The sequence below is a fragment of the Hirundo rustica genome, chromosome 28 (genome assembly GCF_015227805.2).
Source record: "Hirundo rustica isolate bHirRus1 chromosome 28, bHirRus1.pri.v3, whole genome shotgun sequence".
NCBI classification, from domain to species: domain Eukaryota; kingdom Metazoa; phylum Chordata; class Aves; order Passeriformes; family Hirundinidae; genus Hirundo; species Hirundo rustica.
In genome coordinates this window covers 3,049,409-3,068,703 of record NC_053477.1, presented here as the reverse complement: position 1 = coordinate 3,068,703, position 19,295 = coordinate 3,049,409, and the positions used below count along the sequence as shown (strand labels likewise).

The following is a 19,295-nucleotide window of genomic DNA, read 5'->3' as shown; positions in this document are numbered from 1 at the left end:
TAATTTCTTGTTACCTGGGGTGGGTGGCAAGAGGAAAAAGCCTTGGAATTGGCGTTTCTCTGGAAATGGGAGGCTGTGACCCGGCCTGTCCCTGCGGTGCCCGTTCTCTGATGGGGTTTGCTCTGCAGAATGCGGTCAGTGAGCCCCAGGCCCTACAGGAAGATGAATCTGCCCCAAACCCCACCTTGGGCGAGCAGAACTGGAGGTGCAGGGTTGAAATCCCGAGGTTCTGCACGTCGGAAATCCTCCTTGCGTTACCCCTGCCAGCTCCAGGGAGCTCCAGGGTTTCCACAAAGCTCTTTCCCAGTGGAGCGAAAAACTCCCTCAGCACTGAATCCCGGATTTCTCCAAACTCTGAGCCACGCTATGAGTCCTTCCCTCACCTTGTGGGAGAGCTGCTCCATCTCCTCCTGAACCCCTGGAAAGGGGAAGGTCTTGGAGCCCTTGTCAGGAATTCCCAGCTGTGACTCAGGCAGGCAGCAAAATTCAGCAAAATGTGTTTCAGAAAATGTGTTTATGGCTTTGGGCTGGCGTGGTTTGAAGCTTGGCCGTGGTTGTGCCTTTAATGTCCTGGCAGAAATAGGAGAAAGTGGTTTGTTTTTTTTTTTTTTTCCCCTTAAAAGCAATCGTTGAGAGAAATGTCCTAACCAGTCAACTGCAAGCTGAAGAGCAAAAAATGTAGATTTTCAATTAAAGGTTTTCAGGTAAAAGGGGTGTGCATTTTTCAACAGCTGAATGATAAAGATGATTACACATTCTGATGAAGAAGATTACACATTAGTGCGCAGTCTGTGTTCCTCTACCAATATATTTAAGTTTTTCTCAGTTCATGAGTGTTTATTCTGCTTTTCCTCTCATAACTCCCATTTGCAGTTGTGCTGGCAAATACCAGAATGCCAGAGGAAGAACCACCAGAGAAATCAAGAATTGGTGTGAAATTCAAAATCCGCTGTGATTCAGGTGGGTTTTCAGCTGACAAAGGCCAAACCCTCAGCTGTAGCCTGCGTTTGGTGGTGGTTGTGCTGATGGTGGCGATGCCAGCAAGGGACAGCGCTGAGGTTTGAACTCAGGGGACTGTGGGGTTTTTTTAATCTTTTCTTCTGTTAGATATTAATGCTCAGGAGATGCAGTTTTTGTGTTCGGACTCAGATGTTTATTAATTCTTATCAATGTAACAGTCTCATAAGTTGTGAGGTCTGCTAACAAGGTAGAAAATGGCGCTGTCTCTGACTCTTCCCGAGGTCTTTTAAGCACAAATTGTCCAATTATGAAATGACACCTCAATTATTTTTACTTTTAACCCAAGAACCAAACACCCCTGGCCCGCAATGCGGATTTTTCTCCCCAATTCCAAAATCCCACCCAGAGCCGTGAAGGAGAAGGTGAAAAAGAAGGACTCAGCCTCCACCCTAAATCCTCCATCTCGCTTTATCTCTGTTCCTGTGTTCTGAACCCTTCAGCTCTCAGTTCTGCACCCTGTGCTGTCACACACTTCTATCCCAACCACACACCCACGATCCCAGCGCTGTCACTCCATTCTGGAGCCTTTTCCACAGCCTCGGGTCAGTGCAGGGTTTGCTGGGGGGTCAGAGCCTGGCAGCACAGAAAGTTCTGGAATTCTCCGTGCCAGGGCTCCAACAGGGAACCTTTCCGGCGACCCCGGTGCTCAAATGTTTCACTCCTTGAACCCCTCCTCTCTGCCCCGTCCCTGCCCCTGGAATCTGCAGACAGCGGAGCGCTCACAGCTCTGGGCACCGGCATCTCCAAGTTTTCCTGCTCCCGCTTTGATGTTTTGCCCAGTGAGAACTGGGACAGCGATTTCAAGCCAGTGGCAAATTCAATTAATTCTTTTGAAAGTGCCACGACGCGGTTTCAAGTTGGAAACGAACTGAGCAGTCCAATTTGTGGAGTGGTGGGGGTCTTGCTTTTACAAATCTGCCTGAAAATTTCATTAGAAGAGTTGCTCTTTTTTTTTGTACTCAAAGTATCCAAGCACAAATTGCACTTTTAGCTCGGAGGAAAAAAGGTAATTACAGACAGGCTTGGTAGAATCCAGTTGCCGATGTGTGGGTGTTGTAAACAAACACTGCATCTTCACAGGCCGTAAAAATGGAGATGGAATCTGAGGTTGCTTTTGTGGAATTGGATTTCAGAGCCCTGGTAGGGGTGTGCAGTTATTGAATCAGAATTAGTGCCACTGTGGGGTATAAACCCCTTCCCGTGGAGGGCACAGCCCCAAGAGTGGCTTTGTGCTCTCCCGAGCCTCTTTGTCCAGAGGAACAAAGGAAAACCTTTGTTTTCCTTTGTTCCTTTGTTTTTGAATAATGTTTGAGGTGTGTTGGATTGCAGTGGTGCCAGCGGGCTGGGCTGGGCACCAGCCAGGTTCTGCTCCCTCGAAAACCAGTGGCAAAACCCAAAAAAAACCACCCCAAAAATATTCTGTGGTGATGTTGGAACAACTCCACGGGGTCAGCGTGATTATTTTCAACGTCTGAATGTATTTTTTGGGAGAATACTGATCCTTCAGTCTGGCTGTTGGTGCTGGGATCCCCAAAGAGGCAGAACAAAAAGCTGCGGTAGCATCAGCACCTTTAACCCTGACAGGATCCCTGGCAGGGATCGGCAGACCTGGAACACCCTGCAGCCTTCAAACCTGTTTGACGCTTAGGCTAAGCTTCAAAATTTCCCTTCCCTTCTCACGTTTGGGCTCTGTTAGGGAGGTGCTGCTCTCACCAGGAGCAAAAGCCGGGGCATTCCCCCACACCACAGCCTGGAGAATCGCAGGATTGGGGCATATCAGGCTGGAATATCCAGGGAATATCCAGGATCATCTGCCCCAAACCTTGCAGAGCTCCATGAACAGGCTCATCAAACCTGATAAAACTGACAGAGGCGTGAGGCTGTTTTTCCAGCCGTGTCTCTGCGAGGGGGAACATTTCCTGCTGTTCCAAGGGGACTGGAATTGCAGGTCTGGGTGTTTTGGTGGTTGGTTTTGTTTTTTTTTTTTTCCCCTGAAATCGCGGCCTAGATCTGGTTGGGCGCTGTAAATTCAGGAGCAGGTTGGCTCCAGCACTGATTTATTCCTCCTCTGGCTCACAGCACTCCGTCTCACTCCAGACAGGAGCTGAGACAGCTCATGTAGATTAGTTCCTTATCGGAGCTTAAAACCCCCAAGGGCCCTTTGGAGTGAAAATAATGAAGGAAATGGAGAGGCCAGTGGAGAGAATGACACAGCAGAAGGTTTGTGTGTGAGTGTTCCTTGGGTGGAAAATGAACCAGAGAGTCTGTGAGGGTCAGAGCACGGGAGCAGCTGGAGTTTGGCTCCTTCCACCCCGAGCACACTCAGAGACAAAACAGTTTGTGCAGCGGTGAGATTGATGCTGGTGCCCAAATCTGGGTGTCCAGGGGGTGTCTGTGTCCTGTGTGCAGTTCAGATGCGCTCTGAGAGCTGAATGATCTCTGTTTTCACACGGATGCCGTGGTGTAAACGCTTTGCAGCAAATATTTGAGGGGAAGGTGACTGATGGGGATCCTGCAGACGTGAAAATACGGATGTTATCTCTTTTTTTTTTCCCTTTACAGTCAGGATATCTCGTGCTTCAGCTGTTCTGGGTCGTCTCAGTTTGCCTGGTTTGGATCTGAGCAGCTCTAATTAAAACCCAGGGACTCATTTGCCCCTGGCCTAGAGCACTGCTGCGGAGCTGCCTGTGGGTTCGGGGGTGTCTCAGAGACCACGGGATCATCCCATGGGAGCCCCTGTGTAACCTTGGGAAAGCCTCCCCATTCCCATGGGCTGGGCTCTGAGGTTGTTTTTCCTAAAACAATCCAGGCTTTAGGAGATTAAACCGTGGAGCCCAGGCTGTGATCCAGGCCCTGATGGGCAGCGAGGCAGGATTAGCCCAGAGACCACGAGGGCACGGCTGAAACCCTTCCCTGCTCCCAGAGCTGGGAATCAGCTTCATCCGGGCTCTTTGGGCAGCACAGAATCTCCAAAACCTCAGACGATTTCCCGTCCCACTCCAAGATAATCCATTATTCGGAGGAAATCAGGGAAATCTTTCAGACTTTGATGGAGTGTGCATCAATTCCTCGTCCTTGGCAGGTGAGCAGGGGATGCCCTCATTTTGGTTTGGTTCCTGGAACAGCTGAGGTTGGAAATGTTGGAATCCTCTTGAGGGCAGGGGCTCCTCCTGCTTTTCTCCTGGTTCCCCAAGGAAGGAGGGAACGTAAAACCCAACAGTTAAAGCTTCCAGATCAGAGAGGTCACGTCCCATCCTCCTGCAGAGGCAGATGATGTCATTTCTCAGTTGATTTAATGCTTGTTTTTGAGATAACCCAGTTTAAAAATGTCGAGTGTGTTCATGGTGTGAGGTCAGCCTGGACCAGTGAGTGCACGAGGTGCCAGAAGTCATAAATGCACAGAATTCCAAGAGTTTGGGGTTGGAAAAGACCAAAGATCCACTCCTTCCCTTGGCAGGGATAGCCCACCTACAGCTCCTCAGAGGCTGGACTCTGCTGTCTAATTAATGATGACTGTAAATGAGAGCATTTCCAGCTGCATAATCCCATTAAATCTAGGTTTTAACAGGTTTAACATCCCAAACGCTCAGCACTCACTCAGAACTTTGGGAATTGATCTGAGTGGCAGCAGCCACCACCCAGGAGTGGGAATTCTCTCATTACAGTGACTAAATGTCTGTATTTCCCAGTGTTGAACCATGAATTACATTTTTTTTTTATTTTATTTCTTTTTTGGAAGCAGGAGAAGTGGCCTGACAATCTAAACCTTTAACGATGCCGTTCTCAGTTTGTCAGACACAAATTCCCGGGAAGTTACCAGCATGTTTTTGCCCCAAACATCAAAAAGGCTTTGTTCCTCTGAGGAATTAATTCCTTGGGCAGTTCCTTGTTTCTTAAATAAAGCCACTGGTTGTTGGTTTGGGGAATTTTTTTTGTTTGTTTGTTTTTTTGGCTGGATCTTGGCACCGGGGACCATCCCAGGCCCCTCCGAGCGGGGCCGTCCCGCAGAAGGAGATGGAATCACTGCGGTTCCGTGCGGAGGGGTTTGGCAGCGGGGCTGTGAGGGTTCCTGCGGAGCCCTGAATGGGATCCTTTGTCCTGGGGAGCAGCCCCGGGCTCTGCCGGCAGACGGGAGGGCAGGGGCAGCGGGACGTGGCATTTGGACGGGGTTCTTGTGTCTTTGTGCTGCGTGGGGCAGGGGAGGGTTCAGAGCCAGCTCCAGGAGATAATGGAACTTGCAGGGGAATAATCCACTTTACTGGGTGATCCTGGTTCCTGCCAAACTGAGAACGGCATCACGATTTAGATGTCAGGGTACTTCTGCTTCTTCAGGAAAAATGAAAAAAAATAAAAAAAAAAAAGTAATTAATGGTTCAACACTGGGAAATAAAGATACTTAGTCACTGTAATGAGAGAATTCCCACTCCTGGGTGGTGGCTGCTGCCACTCAGATCAATTCCCAAAGTTCTGAGTGAGTGCTGAGCGTTTGGGATGTTAAACCTGTTAAAACCCAGATTTAACTGGATTATGCAGCTGGAAGTGCTCTCATTAACAGCCGTCATTAATTAGACAGCAGAGTCCAACCTCTGAGGAGCTGCAGGTGGGCTATCCCTGCCCAGGGAATAATCCACATTTCAGGTGCGCCCATGGAGGGAAAGGTTCCGTTTCCTTCTGGTTTGGGTTCCGCGGGAATTGCGTGTGACAGTTCCTGCTTCGTTCCCTTTTCGTTTTGAGGTGTTCCGGCTCAGCCTGGCCTTTAGGGCAGTCTTGAAAAGGAGTTAATTCATGGGGTTAATTCATGGGCAGGTCTAGGAATTAACAGAAGCACGGAATCCTGGAGAGGTTGGGTTGGAAGAGGCTGAACAGCTCGTCCCATCCCACCTTCGCCTATCCCAGCTGCTCCAGCCCGGCCTCGGGCACTTCCGAAGGATGGGACAGCCACAGCTTCTGTGGGAATTCCAGACCGCCCTCACAGGGAGGAATTCCTGCCCAAAATCCCATCTAAACCCCCTCTCTGTCACTTTGAAGCCATTCCCCCCCAAAAATGCCACAACTGTCCCTGGTGCCACTGAACCCCAGCTCGGGCTCCGCGAGCTGCTCACAGAGCTCTTTGCAAACCGAGGTTTCTTCTTGCACAGAGTGGAGCTTTGCGGGGTTTAAAGCGTGTTTTTGGGTGTTTTTCCCTTGCAGTAGAGCTGCACTTGTTGTTTTGTCTCTTGTTTTGTGTCCCGTGCGTGGCGCTGAGCCCTGTGGTGTTGGGGGCACCCATGGGTGTTCCGTGGCTCAGGGATGTGTCCTGGGGCAAGAACAGAGCCAAACCTGTGAGGTTTTTATCTTTTCTTCTTCGTGTTAGAGCCGGGATTAATACACGGGAGTCAGCGCTTCGTGCTCGGACTCTGTGTTATTTTATAACTCTTATCTATTTACAGTCTCACCAGCTCTAATTAGCGAGTCAGCAAACGGAGGTAAAAAGGGGAACCTCTAACTCTTTGCAGGTTATTTAGGTGCTAATCACCTAATAAAGAGGCGACACCTATGTAGTTTATATTTCCAACCCAATAATGACCACCCAAGGCCCGCAATTTTTCACCCAGTTAGGAAAAAAAAACACCCCAAAACCAAGAAGAAGAAGGTGAAGAAGAAGGACTTGGACAACGCCTTAAATCCTCCATCTTGCTTCACGCACGTTGCTGTGTGCTAAAACCCCAAATTCTCCGGAATTCCAGCAGAAGCCTGCTCCCTGAGCCGGGCTCTGCCGGGTCTCCAGCGCAGTCCCTGTTTGCGGGGTGGCCTTGGAGCGGAGCATCCCCCGCGGCTGTGCAGTGCTCCTCCTCCAGCCCCTCTGAGGGATCACCCTCTGCCCCCGAGCACGAAAGTTGCTGCTTATCTTCACCTCCTGGCCCTGGCTGGGCCATAAAACCAACTGCTGGTGGAATTATCTGCTGCCCTTTCCAATCCTGCTGGATTCCACAGGCTGGGTGCACGTGGGGAACGTTCCTCGCCTTTTAGCCAAAGCGCAGCGCTAAACCGAACACGGCGAGAGTTTGCCTCCGGTTGTGCTCCGAGGAGCGAGCACTAAACAAACCCAGGCTCGTGTTTTCCACCTCTACCTCTTTATTTGGATTAAATTTCCTCAGTTTCTGCGCTGCTTTTCATCCGGGATGATAAAAGGAGCGGGATCAACGCTCTGAAGTGAATTTCAAAGGACAAAAATCACAGCTGAAGTTTAGCTCGGAGCAAAGAGACTCAACTTCAGACATTGCCGCGAATTTGAATACAAAAATCTCCCTATTATTTTTTTCCTCCTTCCTTTCTCGCTGCTGTGTCAGGATTTAAGCGTAAGGGCTTTTCTTTTTCCACGCCGTGCCCATGTTTGCGATGCGAAGCTTTTCCTTTTCCTTTCAAGTGGGAGAGGGGTCACGGAGGGGGCTGAGCAGCACAAATCCCCGCGGACGGGACGGGCTGGGGACAGCTCTGGCTTCCAGCAGCAGGAAAAACATCCCTTGAGACCAGCAGAGCTCCCAGGGAAAATATGCCAGCAATTTGTCTTTTATAATCTTGTGCATAGCCGTGGGGGGAGGAGGTTTGAGGTTTCAGACAGTGACCCCTCTGTTCTGCCTAAGGTCAGCCCGGCGAGGCAAGGAACGATAAAAATTGGATTTTTTTTGTTGGTTTTTTTTTTTTTTTTTGTTTGGTTTTTTTTTTTTTTTTTTTTTGGATGTGGAGTTCCTCCAGGTTGTAAATGCCGCGTGTTGGGATGTGAAACCTGCCTGGCGGAGCGGGGAAGGGGAAGGGAAGGGTTTGGTTCTGCCCTGTGGCTGCTGTGATCCTTAGGAAGGGGACGAAGGGCCGGGTCCTCCCCGCTGCTCTTCGGGCTGAATTAACTCTGTGTTCCCAGCGGAGAGCCTGGGCCTGTGTCCACCCACCTTTCCCTGGGCAGCAATTTGTGGGGAAAAAATGCAGCCTGGAATTTGTATAATGAGCGATTGTCCCAGGGAAAAAAAAAAAAAAAAAAACACAAAACCAAACCCGGGGAGTGTGGGAATGGCTGAGTGTGACACAGGGACCTGCAAGGACCCGGCCAGAGGGAAACTCGGGGCTGGGAGAGCTGGGAATGTTCCCCTGGAGCAGGGAAAGGCTCCAGGGAGAGCTCAGAGCCCCTGGCAGGGCCCAAAGGGGCTCCAGGAGAGCTGGAGAGGGGCTGGGGACAAGGGATGGAGGGACAGGACACAGGGAATGGGAAAGGGGAGATTTAGATGGGATATTGGGAAGGAATTCCTGCCTGGGATGGAATTCCCAGAGAGGCTGTGGCTGCCCCTGGGTGTGCCCAAGGCCAGGCTGGAGCAGCCTGGGACAGTGGGAGCTGTCCCTGCCATGGCAGGGGTGGCTCTGGTGGGATTTAAGGTCCCTCCCAACCCATTCCAGGATTCCCCTGTAGAGGGACTGGGGACAATGGATGGAGGGACAGGACACAGGGAATGGGAAAGGGGAGATTTAGATGGGATATTGGGAAGGAATTCCTGCCTGGGATGGAATTCCCAGAGAGGCTGTGGCTGCCCCTGGATCCCTGGCAGTGCCCAGGGCCAGGCTGGGATAACCTGGGAGCGTTTCAGGTGTCCCTGCCCATGGCAGGGGTGGCCCTGGATGGGATTTAAATCCCAACCCATTCCAGCTTCCCATTCACGTTCAGCTTTGGCTGTGAACATTATCCAGATTTTTTTTATTATTATTTTTCTGTTAGGATGTGAATGGAATTTTTACTCCTGGGCCAATTCTGGTGCCTGAGCAGCACACCCAGCTCACAAATCAGCTTTAAAATCCTGATTTACAGCCCCTTTGTGGGGAGGGAGAGGAGAGCGGCTGCAGGAGCAGCTCTCAGGGGCAGAAATGCAGTAAAATTCCTGCAATCCCGTGGAAATCATGGATTCAGTGCGCTGTCCGTGGGTCTGTGGCATAAACTGGGAACAAACCCTGCCCTGCAGCACAGGAAGATGTCCCAGCCTGGGATCAGGGGTCCTGCGGGGAGTCACATCCCCGCTGGGGTATTTATAGCCACAGTGTTTTGAAGAAGGCTCCGATCTGGGAGAGAATTTCCGGTGGTGAAAGCCCCAGGCTGTGCTGGAGCCCGGCCAGGAGCCAGAGCACCTCATCCCGATGGGATTGGGAGGCATTTCATGGGAATTTCCTGGCAGAAGAGCTCTGAGTCTTTATTTATTTATCTCGTGTACCAGTCCAGAGCTCCTCAAACGCAAACCTTGGGAAGTCTCAAGAAATCCTCTCTGAAAAATGGGGGTTTTTTGTGGTTTTTTTTTTTTTTTTTTTCCTTAAAAAACAAATGTGGTTGTTCAGCAATGGATTTGCTCAGGGATGCGTAAATTATGGGTATTTTGTGTCTGGGGAGATTTCATTGCTGCACTTTGGATGTGATCTGTTCTTAAATCAGTATTTTAAATAAATCAGGTGGTCTGGGTTTGGTCTGCTCTGGCTTTGCTGATCAATTCCTCAAACCACAGCAAAGCATTTCAGTCTTTTTACTCGTTTTGAAAGCAAATTCAGTTTAAACTTTCTCAGTTTCTTGTGCCCAGTGGAGCTCCAGCAAATCCCAGGGAAAAGGCGCTCCAGGAGTGTGCCCTTAATCCTATTCCCCCTGGAAATCCCATAAGCATCCAGCTTAACTTGGTCTCTGGGAGGGATTAAATTTGCACAGAATCCCCAAGTTTTGGTGCTAAAATTGGTCCTTGGCTGGGCAGAGCCTTAGGCAGCAGGTAAGTTTGATTTGGTTTGGAAATGAGCCGGGTTTAGTCTGGAATTGGGGTGGGTTTTATCCCCACATCCCATTTCGGATGTTTTCCGATGCTGGGGCCAGAATGCTAATGATGCTAATGATGCTAATTAGGGGACTGATGTGCCTGAGGTGGTGCTGAGCTCCGTGGGCAGGATTTTGGCCAAGTGGGGACGTGCAGCTCCTCCAGAAGGTGCCACAGGCGGGTGAAAACCCACCTGATGTGGGGTTTGAATGTCACAGTTAATACTGCCACTGCTGTTAATGATCATGTAATTGATATTCGTTATCAACAGACAACACTGGTGTCTGTCAATAACATTTCCCCGCCCTAAAATAAATCCGCCACGTCCTTCCCCAGTGCATTCCACGCTTCATTCCTTTTCCCAAATCCTTAACTCCTTTGCCCAAATCCTCCCCTGCCTTTGCAGAGCTCGTTCCCAAACCTCTGTTTTTCCCCTTTTTTTCTCCCCGTTTTTCAGCCATCTACAACTACGAGGCCACGCAGGACGTGGAGCTGTCCCTGCAGGTGGGGGACACCGTTCACATCCTGGAGATGTACGAAGGTAGGTGCAGCTCACGAGAGAGAAAGAAACTCTTAATTCTGTTTGTTAATTGGGTTTAGTTTTTAATTTAATTCCGGGAAAAATGCTGCTGTTTTCACCCCACGTCTCTTGGCCGTGGCTCCTCTTTGGGCCAGGCACCTGTGCTCGTGGGATGAACTGATCCTGCTGGAAAATAAGAATAATAATGAAAAAAACCAATCAAACAAACAACACAAAAAGAACCCCCCAAAAAACCAAAACAAAAACCAAAAACCAAAACAAAACAAAAAAAGAAAAATGACAACAAAAACCCCCTAGGTTTTAACCTGAGTTAGTTTTTGATCTGAGTGGATGAGAGAAAAGGAGAAGGAGGGGCTGATTCGTTCTGATTAATTCATAATTAATATTGTTTTGGGTTTAAATCACAAACTCATTAAATGTTCTTAAAGTGTTCCAGTTTGGAGCTTCCATGCCCTTTTTGGGTTGTTTCCCCCAGCCCTTCACCGGGACATTTTTCATAATACCTTAATGTAAACTGCAAAGAAAACAAAATTCTTATTTTAAAGATTAAAATGACGCTTGAGTGTTTCAAATCTCCCTGCCAAATTTGACTCTTTGTCAAAAGCTTTCGCTCCTAAGACTGGAACAGAACCATTTAATCGCTTTAGGGAATGCTCTGGCCTCTGCTCCCCTCTCCAAAACGAAAAAGGTAAAATATAAATCAAATTATTTTCACCAGCAGCATCCATTTGAACGAGGATTCCGTGCCCAGGATCAGCACTGCTAAAATTTTTTAGCGATTTCTTCTTGGCCCATCATTCCCTCTCCATCCTCCGGGCTGGGAGCAGCTCCCAATCCCGGCAAATTCGTGTTTTTATCCTGCTGTGGGTGATAGCGATGGGGGAGAGGGGAAAAAGGGAAATATCCCTGTGGAAATCTCTGATTCGTGACCTGGTTCTGCAAAAACACCCAGGGAAAAGGGAGGAAAACTCCCTCGGGAAGGGGAGGCATCTTGTGCTTCCCAAAATTTGCAGGGGTTTACATCTTTCTCCCTATTTTTAATATTTTTTTTGTGTCATTGTTTTCTCTGTTTCTTGCAATCAGCTCGACACAGAGGCAGGAATAGGAGATGAGTACATAAATTGTGTTGGGGTTTTGTTTGTTTGTTTGTTTGTTTGTTTTGCCTGAAATCTCCCAGTTTGGAGCTTTGTCAGGAGCAAATTCCCTGTGAACAGTTTGGGAAAGACGTGAATGTTTTTGTGTGTGAGGGGGGAAAAAGTGATTGTTCTCAAATGCTGAGCCACCACTGCTGCCCAGGCACCTCTGGAATTCCTTCAGGGCAACAAAAATCCCTTTTCCCAGAGAGAGCAGCCAGAAATCCAGGCTGAGCGTGAAGGAGGAGACGCAGAGATGGTGACTCTGCTGCGGCTCCGGTCTAATTTCCCAGAAATTCACCTCAAACCTCGCAATTCTGATATTCTGCCTGCCTGTGTCCTCCCAAATCTCTTTTTTTTTTTTGGGATATCAGCCCTCAGCTGTGTTCCCAGCCCTCTGTGGGTCCGGTTTTGAAGATGAATGTTCTCACAAGAGGTTTTTTTTTTATCTCTTCTCCTTTTCATGCTAATGCTGCCTGCTCACCAATCCAGCTGATAAAAACGGGGTTTGTTCCTCTAATCGCTGCTCTTATCTGGACACACAAGCCTCGACTTAGGAAAAGTTTCCATGGAAGCAGGGCGGGGGCTGTGTGGGAGGAAAGGCTGGAAATGCCCTGCGGAGTCATTTTTGGGGGCTGGGAGATTCCCCATGAAGTCATTTTTTGGGGGGGTTGGGACAAGTCCTGTGAAGTCACTTTTTGGGGCTGGAGATGCTCTGTGAAATCATTTTTTTGGGGCTGGAGATGCTCTGTGAAGTCACTTTTTGGGGCTGGAGATGCTTTGTGAAATCGTTTTTTGGGGCTGGAGATGCTTTGTGAAATCGTTTTTTGGGGCTGGAGATGCTTTGTGAAATCGTTTTTTGGGGCTGGAGATGCTTTGTGAAATCATTTTTTGGGGCTGGAGATGCTCTGTGAAGTCACTTTTTGGGGCTGGAGATGCTCTGTGAAATCGTTTTTTGGGGCTGGAGATGCCCTGTGAAATCATTTTTTGGTGTTGAGACACTCCCTCTAAAATAATTCTTTGGGGCTGGGAGAAGGAAGACCTGTGGAATCATTTTTTGGGGCTGGGAGATTCCCTGTGAAGTCATTTTTCTGGGGGGTTGAGACATGGTCAAGTAATTTTTTAGGGCTGGAGATGCTCTGTGGAGTCATTTTTTTGTGTCTGGGAGATGCCCCATGGAATAGTTTTTTGGAGTCTGGGACAAACCCTTTGAAATAATTTTTTGGAGGTTGCCCCATAAGATAATTCTTTGGGGTTGGGAGAAGGAAGCTGTGTGGAGTCATGTTTTGGGGGCTGGCAGATTCCCCATGAAGTAATTTTTGGAAGGTTGGGACAAGCCCCGTGAAATCATTTTTTGGTGAGTGCCAGGAAACTTCTTCAAACTGAAAAAATCCCTGCTGGGCTGTGCTGCCCCTCGCAAAGGAATCACGAAATACCCCCAGCGGAAGGGGACCCGCAGGGATCAGCCAGTCCAACCCCTGGCCCTGCACAGACACCCCAAAATCCCACCCAGACTCGGGGTGAGGCTCGGAACACGGCTCTGCCTCGGGTTTTCCAAGCCCCATTCAGGCTGGAGCTGCTGGGGTGGGTGGTGAGTGCAGCCGAGGAGATTTGGGGTGATAAAACAGGGGGGGTAAAAGAGAGGGATAAAATGGGGAGATAACACGGGGAGGGGATGAAATAGGGGTGGATAAAATGGGGGGATAAAACAGGGGGTGATAACACAGGGGGAATGAAATGGGCATAAAACAGGGGTGGATAAAACGGATAAAATGGGGTGATAACAGTGTGGGATAAAACGGGTTGATAACACAGGGGGTATAAAATGGGGTGGATAAAATGGGGGGGACAAAACAGGAGGTGATAACACAGAGGGGAATAACACGGGGGTGATAAAATGGGATAAAATGGAGGGATAAAACGGGGTGATAAAACAGGGGGATAACACAGGGGTGATAAAATGGGGGGATTACACAGGGGAGATAAAACAGGGAGAATAGAACAGGGGTGATAGAACAGGGGGTGATAAAACGGGGTGCTAACCCGGGGGGATCACAACGGGGGATTACACAGGGGTGTGATTGATTCGTTTCTCTGACCTGCAGCTCCCCTGTGCCAGGGATCCCTCGGGGGGTGACATCCCTGGAAATTCAGGTGCAGCTTGGACAAAGGACACAGGGAAAGATGTCAGAGGGAAGCCACCAGAGGCTGAGCAGTGTGGCCTGAAGGTTCCAAATATTCCCAGTACAGGCTGGTCCATGGAGCCATGGAATGGTTTGGGGTGGCACATTAAAATCACGCTGTCCAGGGGCAGGGACACCTTCCACTATCCCAGGCTGCTCCAACCTGGCCCTGGGCACTTCCAGGGATGGAAATCCTTCCAGGGATGGAAATCCTTCCAGGGATGCTTCTCTGTGCCAGTAACAACCTGTGCAGGACACCTGAGAGCTCCCAGATCGCTTTTCTCCTTTCCCTTTTAAACAAACGCAGCCAAGCCCTCTGCAGAGCCCAGGGTTGTTACTTCAGGTCCCACTCCGCAGAGTGAGGTTTGATTTTCCCCTGCTCTCTCCGCCTGCAGAAGGGCAGGGAGCTCTTGGTACGAGATTTCTCCTTGCCCTGATAAGAGCAGGCGCAGTGCGTGCTCCTCCTGCCTGCCAAGGATTCAGGATCCGAGAAAAGCAGGGAAACTTGGCTGCCTGCAGGACCTTGGGGGCCGCTCCAGCGCCGGCAGTCTGTCCTTGGGCAGGGAGCTGGGAGGACGCTTTGCTGTTTGAGGGGGGAATCTCCTCCTAATTCACGGGGTTTGTTAATCGCAGCGTCTCAGGGGAGCCGTGGCTGGAAGGGACGCGTGCTCTCGCACCGTGAGCCCTGGCAGAACCTGCCAGGAGGAGAGGTTTACCTTGAATTTGTCACCCCCGTGGAGGGTGAAGCAACGCCCTGAGCGCTGTGGGACAGGGCAGCAGGAGGAACAGGGACCCTGTGGTCCCGCACGTGACCCGGCCTTGCCTCACCGGGGAGAGCTTCATCACCACCGGAGTACTGTCCTTAGATTTCTCCTTTCCATGCTAAAAACCCGCCTAATGAAGGGTAAAATTGAGGACCTGATCCACCAAAAAAACCCCACCCAACAAAACAACAACCCCAAGCTTTTAGCCATTTCTTTGCGAGTCTGCTTTTTTTTTTTTTTTTTCCTGTTTCCACTCAGATTTCAGTCTGAAATTTTCCGTGTCGTCGTCAGCTGCAAAATCTTTCTCCATTTTTAGCCCATCTCTGCTTGGGGAAAACACCCAAACAGTCTCTCATTCCTCTGAATATTTAAACAGATTTTGGGGGTTTTTTTTTAAAGAAGAAACCATGCAATGAACTGACCACTGCCCAAAGATTGATGCTCCTGGTAAAGTGATGGATAAAGTCATTGAAGGTGGGAGCAGAATTCCGACAGAGGTTGCACGAGGCGCTTGCAGAAACAGCTTTGCACAATCAGGCTCAACGTGCTTTTGTGCAACGATTGCAAAATATTTTACAGGACTGGGGGTTAGGCCAAGGGGCCCTCTGAACCAGGAGGAAGTCGTGCTGTCCGAGGGCTGAACGTGTCTAATGGGATCAAAATCCCTCCTGGTAAATTCCATCAGCTCTGTCTCCCACCCTGAGTAATTTGTGCTTTCCCCTTCAATTAATGACAACTTAGATAAAAATAGAACCTAAATCTTCTCATCCTTAATCCAGGACCTCATCCATAGCTCCATCAGCAATGGATAATCTTGTTTTCCTCCTGTGGAAAGAAATGGAATTTCTTCTTTCTTCCAAATTTATTACTGGGATATTGGAGTTTTTGAGGTGGAGGTACCTCTGCATTGCTGGAGAAAGGGCACAAAACTGCACTTCAGAAAACAAATAAATGGAAATACAGTCACAAAAATCCTCAGTAAAATATGGATTAAACCATTCTAAGCTCTAATTTATGGTTGAGGAGTGTCAGATCCATGGTTCTTTATGGAACCTTCCTCGATAAATACAGGAATATGGGGGGGACCATCAACAAAACCACCAAAAAAAATTTAAAAACAAACCCAAAGACACCAGCCTCCCCTCCTCTCTTCTTTGCCTGATTATTCCCTTAAACCCCTTTGCCGTCTCGATGCTGCCGCTCAGCTGGGCATAATCCCCTTGGATGGGCTTTAATGTCCCTCCCAACCCAACCCATTGCATGGAAATCCTGGTTAAAGCCCAGGCGCCGAAGAGAGGAGGAATGTTCTCTCACAGCCGTTTGCTCCCGAGGCCTGGGCAGCACAATTACTGCTTCTGTCTTAACAAATTTCCGACCTTACCCAGGTAAGAGTGACAAAGAGGATTTGTGCCAGGGCAGGGAGCTCTGAGGTGTCGTCCCAGGAGCAGATCCCAAATGAGAAGATCAAAAAATCAGCGTTGTAGGAAGGTGGCGAGGATTGCAGTTTGTATTTAATTGCTGCCAACAGGAAATAATTGAACGTAAATACCTGTGTTTGCTTTGCCAGGCTGGTACCGAGGATACACGCTCCGAAATAAATCCAAGAAGGTAACGACCTCGCTTTTGGGTGACCCCTGTTTTCATTTCACACCTTGCCGGAGCCCGTCTGGTGCTGAAAACTCCTGCAGTTCTTGTCTTAACATCAGGCAGGACTCCTGGCCACGGTGTCCTCAGTGACAGAAATCCGTGACCTTGAGCTGAAAGTTCAGAGCCACGTGTTGGCTCTTCCTCCACTGGAAGCGTGAGGAATGCAGCTGGAACTTCCACAATTCACCTGTTCCCATCTCCATACGTGAATTCAGCGCTTCATCGTGATGCTCTGGGCCCAGCGCACATCCAGCATTAGTTCTGTTTAATGGGAATATCAGAGTCTGGGCTGGAAAATATTCCAGAAGTTACACATCCCTGGCTCTCAGCCAAGCTGCTGGGGCTGGAAGCTGCCTGGGAATCCGTGTTCCCCCAGGAACGCTGGCGCCTCTCCTGTGGTAGCATCCCCCACAGCCTCTGGTTTTAGGGGTAAAGAGGAGAGAAAGGGGAACAGGAAAGGATTCCAGCTTTTCCAGAAGGTTTCTCTGTAGCAACGAAAATTTGGGAATTTCTGCTGATGCTGGTGGTGGGAGCTTTTGTAGGGAGCGCAGGGTAGCCTGACAGAGGACTCCAGGAATATTTCATGGCAATGACTGATAATTTTCAGGAATTTCCAGCATTTCCTGCAGGAAGATGAGGGTTTTTAGAGTAAAACAAGGAATCAGCTGCTCTGAGTTGCCAGCATGGAACCTGCTGCTCCTCCCTGTCCTTTTTTCCTGGCATACTGGGACATTTCTTACTCCTTTCCCCTGTTGTTTTTTTGTTAAATATCTTCTTGTCACATCCTGTCCCACAGTAGGATTGATTTATTTCACTTCTCTCCTTATTTTTAGGGCATTTTCCCAGAAACCTACATCCATTTAAAAGAGGCCATCGTGAAAGACCGAGGGTATGTTGGCCCTTCTTAGGCAGCAAAACCCAGGGAATTTAATTCCATTTAAACCCCAAAATAACCAGTTTAAGTAGCCGTGGTCGTCGCAAACCCAGGGTGTTCCTCCTACCGCTGCATAATTCCATTTTTCGGGGTGCTGCTGGAGCAGAGCAGCCGGGAGTAGGGGCAGCAGGAGAGGATTTGCAGAACTGAGGAAGCTCTGCTGGGCGAGTCGGTGGTGGGGAGGGTCAGTCCAGCTCCATCCAGCTCCTCTGGGGACTCCTGCAAGTCGTAACACACTCCTGCTGGCAGCCAAGGGCCCAGCAGGAGCGTGGATTCCTTCCTGCCTTGGAAAACACTGCAGGAAATGACTCCTGGTTGGATTCCTCGAGCTGGGTCTGCGCTCGTTAAGTGAGAGCAAAACAGCGGCTGCAAAGGAAGGAACTTTATAAAACACTTTTTTTTTTTTTTTTTTTTAGCTCTTGTTTTTAAGTAACTGTTAGCATTGCAAGGGGGGCGGTTCTTCCAAACTTAATTTCTGTCTCTTTAAGCTGGGTTTGGAATGGATCCACTGGGAATAAGAGGAGTGAAAGCAGCTTGAAGCATTTTGCATTAAAAACGGATGATGAATGTGGATGTGTGTGTTGAGAACAGCTTAGGAGTCTTGACATCACGTGTGAGTGAATTGTGTGAAAATCAGCCCCTCTGGTATTTCCATTTGTATATTTATCAAGAAAGAGTGTTTTCCATCAAGTTTTAACCCTGAGCGTGAAACTTCTCTGATTTTCTCCTTTCCCCCTCCAGGCAACACGAGACAGTGATCCCCAGCGAGCTGCCCCTTGGCCAGGAGCTCACGTCCACCCTGCGGGAGTGGGCAGTGATCTGGCACAAGCTCTACGTGGTGAGTTCTCCTCAGGGGCTGATGTTTGTCCCAGGTGAGCTGAGCCTGGGCTCTGTGCAGGGCTCTCTGCGCCTCTGGACGGTGCAGAATCGAGTGATGAAATGGGGCTGGGGGGGCTCGGAGTGTTCTGCTGGCAGATGTGGGGTCTGGCAGAGTGGGAGGGGTCCCTGGGCTCACAGGGCTGTGGGTGACACTGCCCTGGCACAGCAGGTCACGCTGTCACCGTGGCAGGGCTGGCTGGGGGTCACAGCTTGTCACAGCAGCTCTCTTGTCCGAGGGTAGAAATGAGCAGACACAGACTGCTTGTTGATCACAGCATGAAAAGGGTCCTGGTTTATTCCTCCTTACAGCTCAGCCATCCTCACTCCAACCATTCCCTGACTCTGGCTGCAGCAAGCTCCTGCTGGAGGTTTCCCTTGCAGCCTCTGACTGCTGGTTATTTCCTGCTGCACTCTGACTGCAGGGATTGGTGTGCAGAGTGTGACTGCAGGATTTTACCCAGCTGCACTCTGACTGCAGGGATTGGTGTGCAGAGTGTGACTGCAGGATTTTACCCAGCTGCACTCTGACTGCAGGGATTGGTGTGCAGAGTGTGACTGCAGGATTTTACCCAGCTGGACTGTGACTGCAGGGATTGGTGTGCAGAGTGTGACTGCAGGGATTGGTGTGCAGAGTGTGACTGCAGGATTTTACCCAGCTGGACTGTGACTGCAGGGATTGGTGTGCAGCCCCTGACTGCAGGATTTTACCCAGTGTCCTGGTTTAGGGACAAATTTGGGAGAAAACTTGTCCCTAGCTAGACTGTGTCTACAGGTTCCAGCAAAACACTCTGACTGCAGCCCCACACTGACCTCCCAGCAGGGATTCTCTCTCCCCAGGATCCTTTTCCTTCATGATCCTCCTCACCAGCAGGTCTACTCCATTTTATCACTTATCTTTATTGGATATGTCATGGAATGTCCTGAGCTGGAAGGGATCATTGACCCAACCTTACACAGACACCCCAAAATCCCACCCTGTGCCCCCCGGGAGCGTTGCCCAAACCCTCCTGGAGCTCTGGCAGCCTCGGGGCTGTGCCCATTCCCTGCAGAGCTGTCCCAGTGCTTGTCCCAGCCTTGGGGGCAAGAATCCTTCCCTAAAATCCAGCCTGACCCAGCTCCAGCCGTTCCCTGGGTCCTGTCCCTGTCACAGGAGCTGCCCCACAGAAGGAATTTCTTGGCTGCTCCGAGGTCTCCCATGGCTGGAGCTCTCAGGAGCTCTCACGTCCTGAATCCCTGGCCACAGGAGTCACCTCGGCAGTGTCCCAAGCCAAGGCACTGCAGGAGTTTGAGGATTGTCCTGCAGTGGGTGCTTCCTGCTCAAAGAGATGAGCCCACAGTGAGTTGCTTTATTTTAAAGGCACATTCAAGAGTCAAACTGGATTTTTCT

The 19,295-nt window shown here is 49.7% G+C and overlaps 1 protein-coding gene across 5 annotated transcripts in view; it reads left to right on the top strand.

The window, feature by feature from the left end:
• DOCK5 (dedicator of cytokinesis 5) overlaps positions 1-19,295 on the top strand; it is an 89,852-nt gene that overhangs the window by 7,584 nt on the left and 62,973 nt on the right. For all 5 annotated transcript variants that reach the window (XR_005704150.1, XM_040087578.2, XM_040087577.2 and 2 more), the window contains 4 exons: positions 10,285-10,368; positions 16,016-16,056; positions 16,929-16,984; positions 17,771-17,867. Coding sequence is in view for 4 of the 5 variants with exons in the window: in XM_040087578.2 (XP_039943512.1) it covers positions 10,285-10,368; positions 16,016-16,056; positions 16,929-16,984; positions 17,771-17,867 (278 nt within the window). In the remaining variant the exon portion in view is untranslated. The remainder of the gene's footprint in view (positions 1-10,284; positions 10,369-16,015; positions 16,057-16,928; positions 16,985-17,770; positions 17,868-19,295) is intronic.